Source organism: Danio rerio, chromosome 3 (assembly GCF_049306965.1).
Source record: "Danio rerio strain Tuebingen ecotype United States chromosome 3, GRCz12tu, whole genome shotgun sequence".
Lineage (NCBI taxonomy): Eukaryota > Metazoa > Chordata > Actinopteri > Cypriniformes > Danionidae > Danio > Danio rerio.
The window spans coordinates 65,218,117-65,231,618 of record NC_133178.1 but is presented as its reverse complement, the minus strand read 5'-3'; the positions used below and the strand labels follow the sequence as shown (position 1 = coordinate 65,231,618).

Sequence of the window (13,502 nt, the reverse complement as noted above, 5' to 3'; positions counted from 1 at the left end):
AACTTCATTAATATTCATTACTGTCACAGTGTTTAGACGACAGAGACGCCACGTTGTGTTGGCAAAACAAGCGTGAAGTGTTGCTTTTATAGTTTGCTGCAGTTCAGTTTTGTTTTCATTTTCTCTCTGTGAGAGCTTATCTGGATCACGTGTGGATTACAGTGTACGCGACGCTCGACAACAATAACTTACGTGTCTAAGGAGGATTATTGTTTACCTGAGAGCTGTTCTCATCTGCAAACGCTGAAATCTGGATTCGCTTGTAGTCTCCTCTTAATAAAGACGCGGCTCTAGTTGCTGGTGATTGTCCTGTCTCTACAGATTTGGTAAGTGAGCGACCAGTGCTCTTTGTTTATTCAGTTTGTTCATATCGAACAAACTATTACACTGAGAGAAAAAATGTTAGCACCACAACCAAACTTTAACCTCGTGTAGGATTTTCACCGCATTTAGTGAGCGGAATAACACACGCGGCTTTCTGACGCTACCTGGCGTGTGCATCTAAGTTTCCGGGAAATGCGGAGGTTTTTTTTTCTCTCATTCGCCGTGCGGTATCAAACATTGCATGAAAAATACACACTTAGAGCAGTTCCTCCAATCAAATATCTCGTTTGTCGTGAGGGACATGAATGGATTCCCTGAATGAAAGAGCCAAACTGCAGTTAAAGTCCACCATTTAATAATTTGGCAAATAATTCGACTACAGATGTCCATGTAAACAGTCACTTTCTCCCCTATGTGTGTGTGTGTGTTTTAACTCTGAAACTCAGCAGGTGCCTTAATAGACACTCCCACACCATCCCACTTTAGTTTCTCCGACACCCCCTAAACAGAGCTGGACACGCCCACTTTTCAGACTTTTTCCAAAGTAGAGGTGTGAAAACACCCTGCTGAAACCAGGGGGTTTCATGGACCTTTAAGGCAGTGGTTCTCAAAGTGGGGGTCGGGACCCCTTGAGGGGTCGCGGAACAATGAAGGGGGGTCGCCTGGTGATTTCCAAAAATCTACTCATTATTATTAGACCATAAGAATTACCATATTTTATCCATAACCAACTGAAGAGAAAAAAATTTATATCGTTTATAGTTACTATAGTAGCTTATTTACTTGTTCTATTGGATTGCGACCCCTGGGGTAAGTACATTATATTAAAGACACAGCAATAGCGTCAGATGCAGCAGATTGATTTTATAACACCAGGTTAAACTTTCTGGCCCATTTACAGCACTGAAATACATAAAAAAATAGACTTTGGTCTATTGGTGTGTGTGCGCCATTGCATGCAAGTTTTCTGTATTTATAACCACCTCAGGGGATATTGGGGGTCGCGAGTCACTGGTATTGTTATTTTAGGGGTCGCGTGCTGAAAAGTTTGGGAACCCCTGCTTTAAGGCATTGCAGGCACTCTGAACACAAAGTCTAAGCAGCACTGCATATATTCTCAGAAAAAACAGGCAATGCTAGAATACCATCCAACAAACATTCATACAAAAGCTGTGGCAAATGTTGTGTAGGAAAAATCCAGCCTTTAAAAGGCATCCTACTTGATTTTGCAACAGACCTTGCTTCTTTGTATACCAAAGAGTCTCACAGTTCCACTGCATATTTCAAACACCCTATCCATTGCTTTAAATACTGCTACCAAGCTGTGACTTTCCTCATTAACATCCTTGGATGCAAAGTTGTTCATCAGCTGGAGCATTATTTATTCCAAAAGCATCACATTGAAGTTGAACTTGCCCCGTCAAACCTTTTTTCGAGGCAAGTTTTGGCTCAAATCACAGATTCCTCTTCTAATGTGATATGCTTCCAGTAATGGTGCTGTCTGTGAGGATTTTACTTAAGGGGGGACGTTTATATTCGGGATGTTTGAAGTATTTGAGGAGTGCTACTTGAAGACGGAACTGTTACTGACCTGCGAGAGGTCGTGCTTTGATTTCGGCATGTCCTAACAACGTACATCAACCCCACACATGCAGCGTTTTCATTTGTCATCCTTCCACACACATCAGATCACATGAGGGCGCCTGTGCCCAGAGGACACGCTGTTTTGCGTCTGAGCTTGCACTGATTTGAACACGTCTTGATTCCTTTTTTATATTTTGCCCTCAGGAAAGCTTGTAAATTTCAGACTTTCGTCTCCGATTGTGCCACAGCTTCGGCAATATGAGACGCTTTTACAAGACATTGGTTTGTTGGCAATCTCACATGTTCTGGAGCTTTTTCTTTTTCCGTGCTCTTTGTGGCCACATAAGTGGGGAAGGATGAAAGTGTAACCGCGTGTGCTCTGCTATCAAAATAAGCTGATAAATGTTATTGAGTGGCTTCGTTGTTATTGGGCTTTAGCCTGCAAGTACTGTTCCTACGTTGTCAAAGGCTTTTTCCACTCCTCCTTCCATTTGTTTTGTTGTTGTTGAAAGTTTTCTGTTTTCCCCCCACTCAGGTTTTCTTCACTGCATCATGCTGCTCTCACAGGCACTACAGAGCTGCTTTCTCTATTGTTGGAGGCTCAGGCAGTCGTGGACATCAAGGACAGCAATGGTTAGAACTGCATCTTTATTTTTATTTTTGATTTTTTTGTATGTTTATTGGGATATTTATTGCATTGCGTAGCGTTACAGCAAATATTACAACATCTTAACCTTCCTTTTTTTTGAACTGCATCTTTATTAACCTAGTAAAAATCATAGCTTCTTGCCAGTAATGTGCATTAATCCAGTTCAGACTAGTTGTTTCAACTTCCCATTCAGGTCCAAGACAAATTCTTAATGTAAGAATCATTTAAAATGTTCATTATGTCATTGTGATGTATAGTTATATATATGAGCAATTTCATACGAGTAGCAGTGCGATATGGCTGTATATCGGCACTGGTGAGAGGCGTGCATTGGCACACAGGTTGTTAGTGTCCCACCAGTGACGATATAAAGCCACATCGCACTGCTACAAGTGTGATATTGTGTTTATACAACAGTTTGACGGCATAATAGTGTATATATTTAAAAAAATCAAACACAAAGAGTCTCAAAATCCTTTTGTATGAGGAACTACTTTCTTCCGCCATTCATTCACATCTGCAGCTGACGTCAGAACAGCAGAACCTGTTGCTCGTGTTTGAATGATTCTTTAGTGTAATGTCTAAAGAAGAGCCCTGCACGGGGCGTTAAATCCCGGGCCCTGGCCCGAGATGTATTAGGCATTTTCACAGCTCTGATTGTGCATGATTTTTGTGTGCAGGCATGCGGCCGCTGCATTACGCAGCATGGCAGGGTAAAGCAGACTCAGTGCTGATGCTGCTGCGGTCTGGAGCTGCAGTGAACAGTGCATCCCATGACGGACAGATCCCACTGCACCTGGCGGCTCAGTATGGACACTATGAGGTGGTGCGTATCTATTAAAACACACTCGCTGCTGTTAATTGGACACATCAAACACACACACACACACTACAGAACAAACAATGGAGCAGGCTATGGTCAGATCAGCTACCTTGTTCAGTACTTCTTCGGAGAGGTTTCCGATTTTTACTTGCACTGCCATATTTAGCTGGCCCAACCAAAAAAACAAGGTTAATAGGCATTTCTTAGCCACATAGTGTAAATAATGTGTCAAACAACAGTAGCTTTTGTCAGTGTTCCTAACAGATAAAGCTCTCTCGGTAATATTTCAGCATGCTTTCACTTTCGTATAAGACATGAAACACATATTTGACGGTAGGATTGACATCCCGCCCTACTCATCATTCTCTCTTCATATAGTCGTATATGTGGCTATTTCCCAATCATAATACACTGTGATATAACCTGGTTTGTTGGGGTGCACTCACACTATGCTATCCGAAATGTGCCCAGGCATGTTTCCGGAATCGTTTGAGAAGTGTGAGTGCTCTGAATCGGGCTCAGGTGTGGTTCACTTGGCCGTCCCCGGCAGGGTTAGAGGAGGTGTGACAGAGCGCGGTTCACTTGGGCATTGGTGCGGTACGCTTATAGTGTAAAGCGCACCTGAGCCTGAAACTGAAGACGAGACGTGACTTTTAGGGGACTGTTTGATACGGATTTATTAATCATTCTTACTGTTTTCAATGAACGCAAACTGTCGTAGATTATTAAAGACACAAACCCTTCACTGCACGACAGTTGCACCTTCAGCAAACCTCCTAATTCCTGCAGCTTGAGGGCTTTATGATTGTTTATAAGCGCCAAAAGTTGTGGATCTGTTCGGCGGAATATTTGACTGTATGTCACTGCATCCCAAAGACTAAAGTGATGTAACTAGAGAAAAGAGTACGCCCTTAGGCCCCGTTTACACTAATGCGTTTTAGTTTGAAAACGCATAAGTTTTGCTACGGTTACGCCATCCGTCCACACTACGCCGGAGTTCTCGAGCGCCGAAAACGGAGCGTTTCGAAAACGCTGGAGAGGCCGTTTTCATTCTGAAACGCAGCTGCTCCGTCTCAGTGTGGATGATGGAAAACGGAGACATTTGAAAACGGAGGCGGGGCTGCAGACATTCGCCTCTCTGATTGGGGCTTTTCCTGAATATTAAGTAGCCTAACACACACAGTTCAGTCCTGCATCTTCTCCGTGTAAGTTAAAACTTCGCAAGTTTGATCAAGGCTGCAGTCTCTTCTTCTCAGTTTGATATGGAAAACAGACTATACCGAGGACACGGGTAAATCTTCAAAGGGAACAGTGTACTTTATAACTTCATTCACATCACCCTGCCTACGTTGTTTTACTTTCTCAACAATAAAATGTAAACATGATATAAGGAACTGCCTATTTTCATTTTAATATTAACAACTAAACAGCAAAAATGTTGAGGCGTCGTGCTGCAAATATGAGCGTCATCTTCACTGTGTGCATATTTATAACAAAACGGAGCCGATAACAACTGCCTCCTTTCAATTTCAGTGAAAATACGAAACACACCCTCTCTTTTGCTGAATATCAGTTTTAATCGATAATGGCCATTATAAAAGTATAACATACAATAAGTTTATACATTATAGGAAATAAAGGCAAGCGATCAGTCAATATACACAATGTACGTGCTTACATTAATCATTAACTTATCTTTGCGCTTAGCCAAAACACGTTACCTGAGAACAAGTAATAGATTCCAATGCCCAATGAATATGTCGTTAAATAAAGACAACAAGATGAAAGAAATATTCCGTTTAATAAATATAGTGAGGTTAGATCCAGCGGGAGATGCTTGATGAGAAGTCCGACTAGCAGAGCTCTCATCTGGGTAGATTGGCTACAGCGCTTGCCTGAGAGTGTGTGTGTGGTCACGTGATGTGCGTTTTCAGCGTTTTGGTGTGGACGGAGAGCAGTTCAGAAACGCTGGGTGAAACGCAAGTGTGGACGCGGATCGTTTTCATTCTAAAACGCCGTTTTAAAACTAAAACGCACTAGTGTAAACGGGGCCTTAGTTCATTGGATCTTTCACACTACAGTCGATTCGCTCTGAAGTTTGTTTCAGTCGAGCCCAGACCACCTCATTCGGGCGATCTCGGAGCGATTGATTTGATGCGGTTCCGATTGCGGGATTCACATATACCAAACGAACCACGCTTACTGGGCAAACGAAACAAACGTCTTGGTGTGAAAGCGCCTCAAGATTGTATTTGGACGCAATTGACAAACAGTCGCAGCCAAATTGAACTTTAGTGACGAGGCAGATCGGACCAGTAGCCATCCTGTCTGGGTAGGTGCCTCTAGCATTTCGTACGCTGGCCCCGGGCCATCAGGCAGTTCTTATTGTTGAGACCCGTTCGACGATGGTTGAAACATTGCTGGTATCTGGATGTACTTTAAAAAATCATCTAAAAGAAATGATCCAGTTAAGCTGTTCTACAACAAGACACACACACACACACACACACACACACACACACACACACACACACACACACACACACTGTTTTGTTTGTTTTTACTTTTCCAATCTTTCCAGTTTCACTTGGTTTTTACATTTTGTACCATAAGCCCAGCCCAGCAGAAACACACTCGGCAGTGTGTGTGTGTGTGTGTGTGTGTGTGTGTGTTCACAGCACCTGTGAATGATCTGACATGACATCATCACACTGCAATGTACAGAAATAAGAGATCTGCATTGCGGCATCAACAAGTGACCCCAGATGGGTTTGTATTGTGCGTGTGTATGTGTGTGTGTGTGTGTGTGTGTGTGTGTGTGTGTGTTAGCGAGGGATCAAGGATAAGCTGCCTGTTATTCGTGTTGCGTGAATGAACAAACATGAAATGTTTTCACTTTCTGTCTGTCTGTCTCTGTGTGTGTGTGTGTGTGTGTGTGTGTGTGTGTGTATGTGTGTATGTGTGTGTGTGTGTGTGTGTGTGTGTGTGTGTGTGTGTGTGTGTGTGTGTGTTTCTATCAGTCGGAGATGCTGCTGCAGCACCAGTCGAACCCCTGTGTGTTAAACAAGGCTAAGAAGACTCCTCTGGATCTGGCCTGTGAGTTCGGCCGAGCGAAGGTCAGTCGTTTCAGTGATGCGTTCTAATATCAGTGTTTATCTTCAATCGTGTGATGTCATCATTATCACTATGGCGATGATCTCATAAATGGCACGTTCTGCTCTTAGTTTGTTCATTCCGTCTCCACTGCAGCAGGACTTCAGATTCTATACTGGACATTATTTCTGTTCAGTGATGACACTTTAGTCTAAGCAGAGTCAGACCGCGCTGTCCTAATGAAATCAGTCAAAATCAAGGCATGATCATATTATATTGTGCTCAAATAAGCAAAATCTAGAGGCCTACAGTGCACTGAGCTACACCCCTGTCTGTATGCAATAACATTATGGGCCCTATCATACACCCGGTGCAGTGTGGTGCAAGGCGTGACGCAGTAGTCTTTTGGTAGTTTCAGCTTGGTGCAAGAGTTTTTTTGAGGCGTTGCGCTACGCTGTTTAAATAGCAAATGCATTAGCGCTCATTTGTGCGCCCATAGGCGTTCTGGTCTAGAAAGGAAGGCGTTCTGAGGCGGACCGCTGGCGCGTTGCTATTTTGAGAAACTATAATAGATTTTTCATTAGACCAAAACTAACCCGGTCTAAACTCCAGCGCAGAGTTGCGCCTCGCTTACACACTGCTTAATACACACAAGAGAGCAACAGGCAAATATCTTTACATATGAAAAAACTTAAATATTAAGGATATATATAGGATATAATAAGAATAGATATAGGATATTAATATAAAGGATTAAAATATTACAAAAAATATTATTTTCCAGCCTACATAAATATGAAAAATCACTGCTTTTATGTCTTCTTCATCTCGGGAGGCTTTTTCAGTTCATTCATAACAATTTGCTTCTGTATAATGTTATTATTATTAGCAGTGTTATTTATTATATCCATATTTATATTTGTTTTATTAAAAACAAGCTTAGATTTGTCCACCTGTCAGGTTTTAGATCATATGGGGCACAGCATGTGTTTTAGGATATAACTCAGGTTTTTGAGCACACTTCGTTATTATTGTTCATTTATTCGTTTGCTGGAAATTAGAACTGAATTTAGAAATAGTTTTGAAACAAATCTTTGCGCTTAACAAACGAAATTAATTATTTATAGACTAATTGATGTCTGTGTGTAAAGGTTTCCCTATCCAAGAGCGAAAGTGAAAGTAGATCCATTATCTCTCATTCTCACGCAGTAGATGCTCTGTTTAACTGTTTTCTGTTAACTGTTAACTGTTTGCTTGTGAAATGCTCATTTTTTCCACTTAGACTTACTTTGCGTCCTGTAAATAGTGAATGCGCTCTTGGCGTGACGCAGCTGGCTCTTAAATGTAATGGGAGATGAGACTCTGATTGGTTTATTCTCAAAACACACCTATAACTCATTAAGAAAATAAACTCAACCCTTTTAGACCATGCGCCACGGCGCAAAGCAGGTTTTCCCGTCCGTAAATTAGCAAAAACGCGTTCTGACACACCCTGAAAGCGTTTGCGCCCTGCGTTTTGCACTCTGCGCATGGACCGTCAAAATAGAGCCCTATATTTCCTCCTGTCTCTCTCTCTCTCTCTCTCTCTCTCTCTCTCTCTCTCTCTCTCTCTCTCTCTCTCTCTCTCTCTCTCTCTGTGCTCTGACTGAGATTTCTGCCGTTGTTCCTGTTTGCCTTTGTATGTCATTCGTTTACTCAGTGAATATGAGCTCAGATTGCAGTCGCTGCTTTCTTTTACATGTTCTGATGCACACACACACATACACACACACACACACACACACACACACACATGCCCAGCGGTGTGTGATTTCAGTGCAGCTGTGTGTTTAGACGTTTTTGAGGTGTGACTTTAATGGCAACGTGTGTGTGTGTGTGTGTGTGTGTGTGTGTGTGTGTGTGTGTGTGTGTGTGTGTGTGGTATTTAATCAGCTGCTGTATTCCTCAGTACGTCAGGGCGCGGCTGAAGCAACTGGTCGATATCTTTCACACTTGACTCAAAGCTGATGCTGAAGAAATCCAAAATGTTCCTTCATCATGTGTGTTTAGATGTAGAGCAGTGAGGATGCAGGTCTTCAGCGTGATCTGGAATTGATTTATATAAAACAGTCAAGAAAGTCATTGTTTACTGAGTTACAAATAGTCGGACGCAAACTTTATTCCCAGTAGAGAACTGTTAGATGGTTTTAAAGTGCTGAAATCCAGTTTGATTAATGGATGTTTGGTTCCTGGCGCAGCAATGCCTGTTGACCAGTCACAACAGGCTGGGCTATCTGGCCAATCGGAGAAGAGTAGAATCACCAGATCAGTCACAAAAGACTAGGCCATGCAGAGAAGAGAAGAGTCATTTAACCAATCAGAGCAAAGAAGAGCCATCCGACCAAGCCATCTAACCAATCAGAGCAGATTAGAGCCATCTGACCAATCAGAGCAGAGTCATCTGACCAATAAGAGCTGAGTAGAAGCATCTGACCAATCACAGAAGAGTAGAGTCATCTTACCTATCAGAGTACAGGAGAGACATCCGACCAATCAGAGCAGAGTAGAGCGATCTGACCAATCAGAGGAGAGTACAGTCTTCTGACCTATCAGAGTAGAAGAGATACATCTGACCAATCAGAGTACAGTCATCTGACCAATAAGAGCTGAGTAGAAGCATCTGACCAATCACAGAAGAGTCATCTTACCTATTAGAGTACAGTAGAGACATCTGACCAATCAAAGCAGAGTAGAACCATCTGACCAATCAGAGTCAAACTGTACCATCTGACCAACCAGAGCAAAGTAGAACGATCTGACCAGTCAGAGGAGAGTACAGTCTTCTGACCTATCAGAGTAAAGGAGATGCATCTGACCAATCAGAGCAGAGTCATCTGACCAATAAGAGCTGAATAGAACCATCTGACCAATCACAGAAGAGTAGAGTCATCTTACCTATCAGAGTACAGGAGAGACATCCGGCCAATCAGAGCAGAGTAAAACCATCTGACCAATCAGAGTCAAACAGTACCATCTGACCAACCAGAGCAAAGTAGAGCTATCTGACCAATCAGAGGAGAGTACAGTCTTCTGACCTATCAGAGTAGAGGAGATGCATCTGACCAATCAGAGCAGAGTCGTCTGACCAATAGGAGCTGAGTAGAGCGATCTGACCAATCAGAGCAGAGGACAGTCTTCTGACCTATCAGAGTAAAGGAGATGCATCTGACTAATCGGAGCAGAGTTGTCTGGCCAATAAGAGCCGAGTAGAAGCATCTGACCAATCACAGAAGAGTAGAGTCATCTTACCTATCAGAGTACCGAAGAGACATCCGACCAATTGGAGCAGAGTAGAACCATCTGACCAATCAGATTCAAACAGTACCATCTAAACAACCAGAGCAAAGTAGAGCGATCTGACCAATCAGAGGAGAGCACAGTCTTCTGACCTATCAGAGTAGAGGAGATGCATCGGACCAGTCAGAGCTTGTGCTTGACCGGATGTTTTTGAGATCCACTTCACTTCGCTCGGTCTCGAGAGCACATCAGACCCTCAACCTCATGGATGCAGTGAGACGTGTGTGTGTGTGTGTGTGTGTGTGTGTGTGTGTGTGTGTGTGTGTGTGTGTGTGTGTGTGTGTGTCTGTGTGACTCCAGTCCAGTGGCGCAGATGTTTTTGGGTGTTGATGGGGACTGAGACGCACATTAACATGAGCTCATCCTCACCTGCGAGACCTCAGAGCCAACATTACCTTCCCATGAGCCTTGTGTGTGTGTGTTTGCGCGTGTGTATCTGTCGTATGTGTATGTTTGTGTGTGTGCGTCTGTTTGTGCATCTCTGTGTGCATGTGTGCGTGTGTGTTGTGTGCATGTGTATGGGTGTGTGTCTATCTGTGTGTGTGAGGGTGTTTATGTGTGTGTGCATCTATGAGTGTGTTTGTGTGTGCATGTGTGTTTGTGTGTCTATGTATATGCGTGTTGTGTGCAGCTACGTGTGTTTGTGTGTGTGTGTGTGTGTGTTTATGTGTATCTGTGTGTAATGTGTGCATCTATGTGTGTGCGTGTGTGTCTGTCGTTTGTTTGTGTGTGTGCGTCTGTCTGTGCATATGTGTGTGTGTGCAGCTATGTGTGCATGTGTGTTTGTGTGTAGATGTGTGTTTATGACTGTCTGTATATGTGTGTGTATTGTGTGCATCTATGTTTGTGCGTGTGTCTGTCATTTGTGTGTGTGTGTGTGTGTGTGTGTGTGTGTGTGTGTTTGTGTGTGTGTGTGTGTGTGTGTGTGTGTGTGTGTGTGTGTGTATGTACGTATGTATGTAAGTGTGTTTGTATAAATGTATCTGAGTGTGTTTGTGTGTATGTCTATGTGTGTGTGTGTGTGTTTGTGTGCAGCTATTTGTGTGTATGTCTATGTGTGTGTGTGTTTGTGTGCAGCTATTTGTGTGTGTGTGTGTCTATGTGTGTATGTGTGCACGTACATCTGTCAGTCTGTGTGTGTTTTATAAAATATTAATTTCAGCCAAACAAAGAAATAAGAAGAAACATGCAAAAGGAGATACTTTGAAAAATGTCCTCGCTCTGTTAAACATCACCGGGGAAATATTTGAAGTTATGGAAAATATCATATAAATAAATCTCAGTTGCAGAAGAGGATAGTTCATAGTCTGAGTGTGACAGTAACACTCATCGTCAGTGGTCATTTTTCATGGATGTGTGTGTGTGTGTTTGTGTTGTGCAGGTAGCTCAGCTGTTGTTGAGCAGTAATATGGTGGCGTCTCTGTTAGAGGGCGATCAGAGAGACGCGTCCGACTCCAACTGTAACACTCCTCTACACCTCGCCGCTCGCAACGGACACAAAGACGTCATCCGGTGAGCTCAGAGACACTCAAGTGTGTGTGTGTGCTTGTTTTTATATGCCAGTGTGGTCTAACACCTGAATAAACACAGACTCATGGGGACTTGACATCACATTGGGGACTAAATTTGAGATCTTCACAGGTAAACATGCTCATAAGTCAGACAGATTGAAGTGTTTGGAAAGTATAAAAGTGTAGATGGTGTCCTGTGAGGGTTGGGTTTAGGGCTACAGCTGTGGGAGGGGAGAGAATATACGGTTTAAATAGTAGAAACATCATTATATATAGGAACAGGTGTGTGTATGTGTTTGTGCAGGTTTATGTGGTTTACAGGGACACAAAGTTGTATAATGAGATGGGTATCACCTAGTTGTACTCTATTAAGCTGGTTTACAGGGACACACCTCATGTCCCTGTAATACAAATCACTTAAAAATCATACTTAACAAGGTCTTTTCAAAATTAGATTTGCCATTGATTTGCTGTAAGAGTTGGGTTTAGGGATAGGGGTGGACTTACACTCACCGGCCACTTTATTAGGTACACCTGTCCACCACATTGCAAATTTCTAGTCATCCAATCACATGGCAGCAACTTGATGCATTTAGGCGTGTAGACGTGGTCAAGACGATCTGCTGCAGTTCAAAGCGAGCATCAGAATGGGGAAGAAAGGGGATTTAGGTGACTTTGGATGGTCTGAGTATTTCAGAAACTGCTGATCTACTGGGATGTTCACGCACAACCATCTCTAGGGTTTACAGAGAATCGTCTGAAAGCGAAAGAATAACCAGTGAGGGACAGTTCTGTTGGGCGCAAATGCCTTGTTGATGCCAAAGTTAGAGGAGAATGGCCAGACTGGCTCCAGCTGATAGAAAGGCAACAGTGACTCAAATAAGCACTCGATACAACCGAGGACTGCAGAAGAGCATCTCTGAACACACAACACGTCCAACCTTGAGGCGGATGGGCTACAGCAGCAGAAGAGCACACCGGGTGCCGCTCCTGTCAGCTAAGAACAGGAAACTGAGGCTACAATTCACACAGACTCACCAAAACTGGACAATAGAAGATTGGAGAAACGTTGCTGCTCTGGGGGGGAGATTTTCTTTGGGTCCATTAGTACTAATTGAGCATCAACGCCACAGCCTACCTGAGTATTGCTGCTGACCATGTCCATCCCTTTATGAGCACAGTGTCTCCATCTTCTGATAGCTACTTCCAGCAGGACATGACAATGAGTTCACTGTACTCAAATGGCTTCAACAGTCACCAGATCTCAATCCAATAGAGCAGCTTTGGGATGTGGTGGAACGAGAGATCCTGATCATGGATGTGCAGCCGACAAATCTGCAGCAACTGCGTGATGCTATCATGTCAATATGGAGCAAAATCACTGAGGAATATTTCCAGTTCCTTGTTGAATCTCTGCCATGAAGGATTAAGGCAGTTCTGAATGCAAAAGGGGGTCCAACCCGCTACTAGTAAGGTGTACCTAATAAAGTGGCCGGTGAGTGTACATAATAAGCAGTTTCTGCAGTATTAAATGCATTGTGTATTTTAGTGTCCTTGTAAACCATGAATACTATTGTGTGTGTTTGTTGCACATCTGCAGATCTCAGCTGTGTCTGGCTCTCTGGAGAGCTCACTGTGGGTTTCATGCGTCAACAATGGATTTCATTCTCCAGGTGTTTTCAGAGTCGCTGCTGATGCACAAATCAACCTCATAATAAATAATCATCGGATGACCCACTTTTAAAATGGAAGCATCAAATGCGAACACAGTCAGCTGAGTCCTGTATTAATGCACCAAACTTTATTCATTAGCAGAATGCAGATCTATTCGACTGGCTTTATTCCTGAACATAAACATGTCAAAAGACAGAACAGCTGCCATTAGGACAGTCCCGTGAAAAAGTTAGCACATCCTATTGAATTTCATGTTGTTGTTTTTTAATCGGGACGTAAAAAAAAAAAGCTTTGTTGATCTTATTATGCACTTTTTAAGACCTGAAAAAGATCAGTTCATTTTTTTAATTGGAATATTATAGGGGCTACAAAGTTTTTCACATGACTGTATATGATGGCTAAATGAGCAGGCGAACTCCTAAAACACACATGCATCTATTTAATGAATGAATGACGTCTTCTGAAGTAATATATTATAATATAATATAATATAATATAATATAATATA

At 42.7% G+C, this 13,502-nt stretch overlaps 1 protein-coding gene across 8 annotated transcripts in view; it reads left to right on the top strand.

The window, feature by feature from the left end:
- LOC100334642 (CASK interacting protein 2) overlaps positions 1-13,502 on the top strand; it is a 111,985-nt gene that overhangs the window by 68,976 nt on the left and 29,507 nt on the right. For all 8 annotated transcript variants that reach the window (XM_073945217.1, XM_073945216.1, XM_073945215.1 and 5 more), the window contains exons 4-7: positions 2,444-2,541; positions 3,238-3,383; positions 6,401-6,496; positions 11,191-11,321. In XM_073945217.1, coding sequence (XP_073801318.1) covers positions 2,444-2,541; positions 3,238-3,383; positions 6,401-6,496; positions 11,191-11,321 — 471 coding nt within the window. The remainder of the gene's footprint in view (positions 1-2,443; positions 2,542-3,237; positions 3,384-6,400; positions 6,497-11,190; positions 11,322-13,502) is intronic.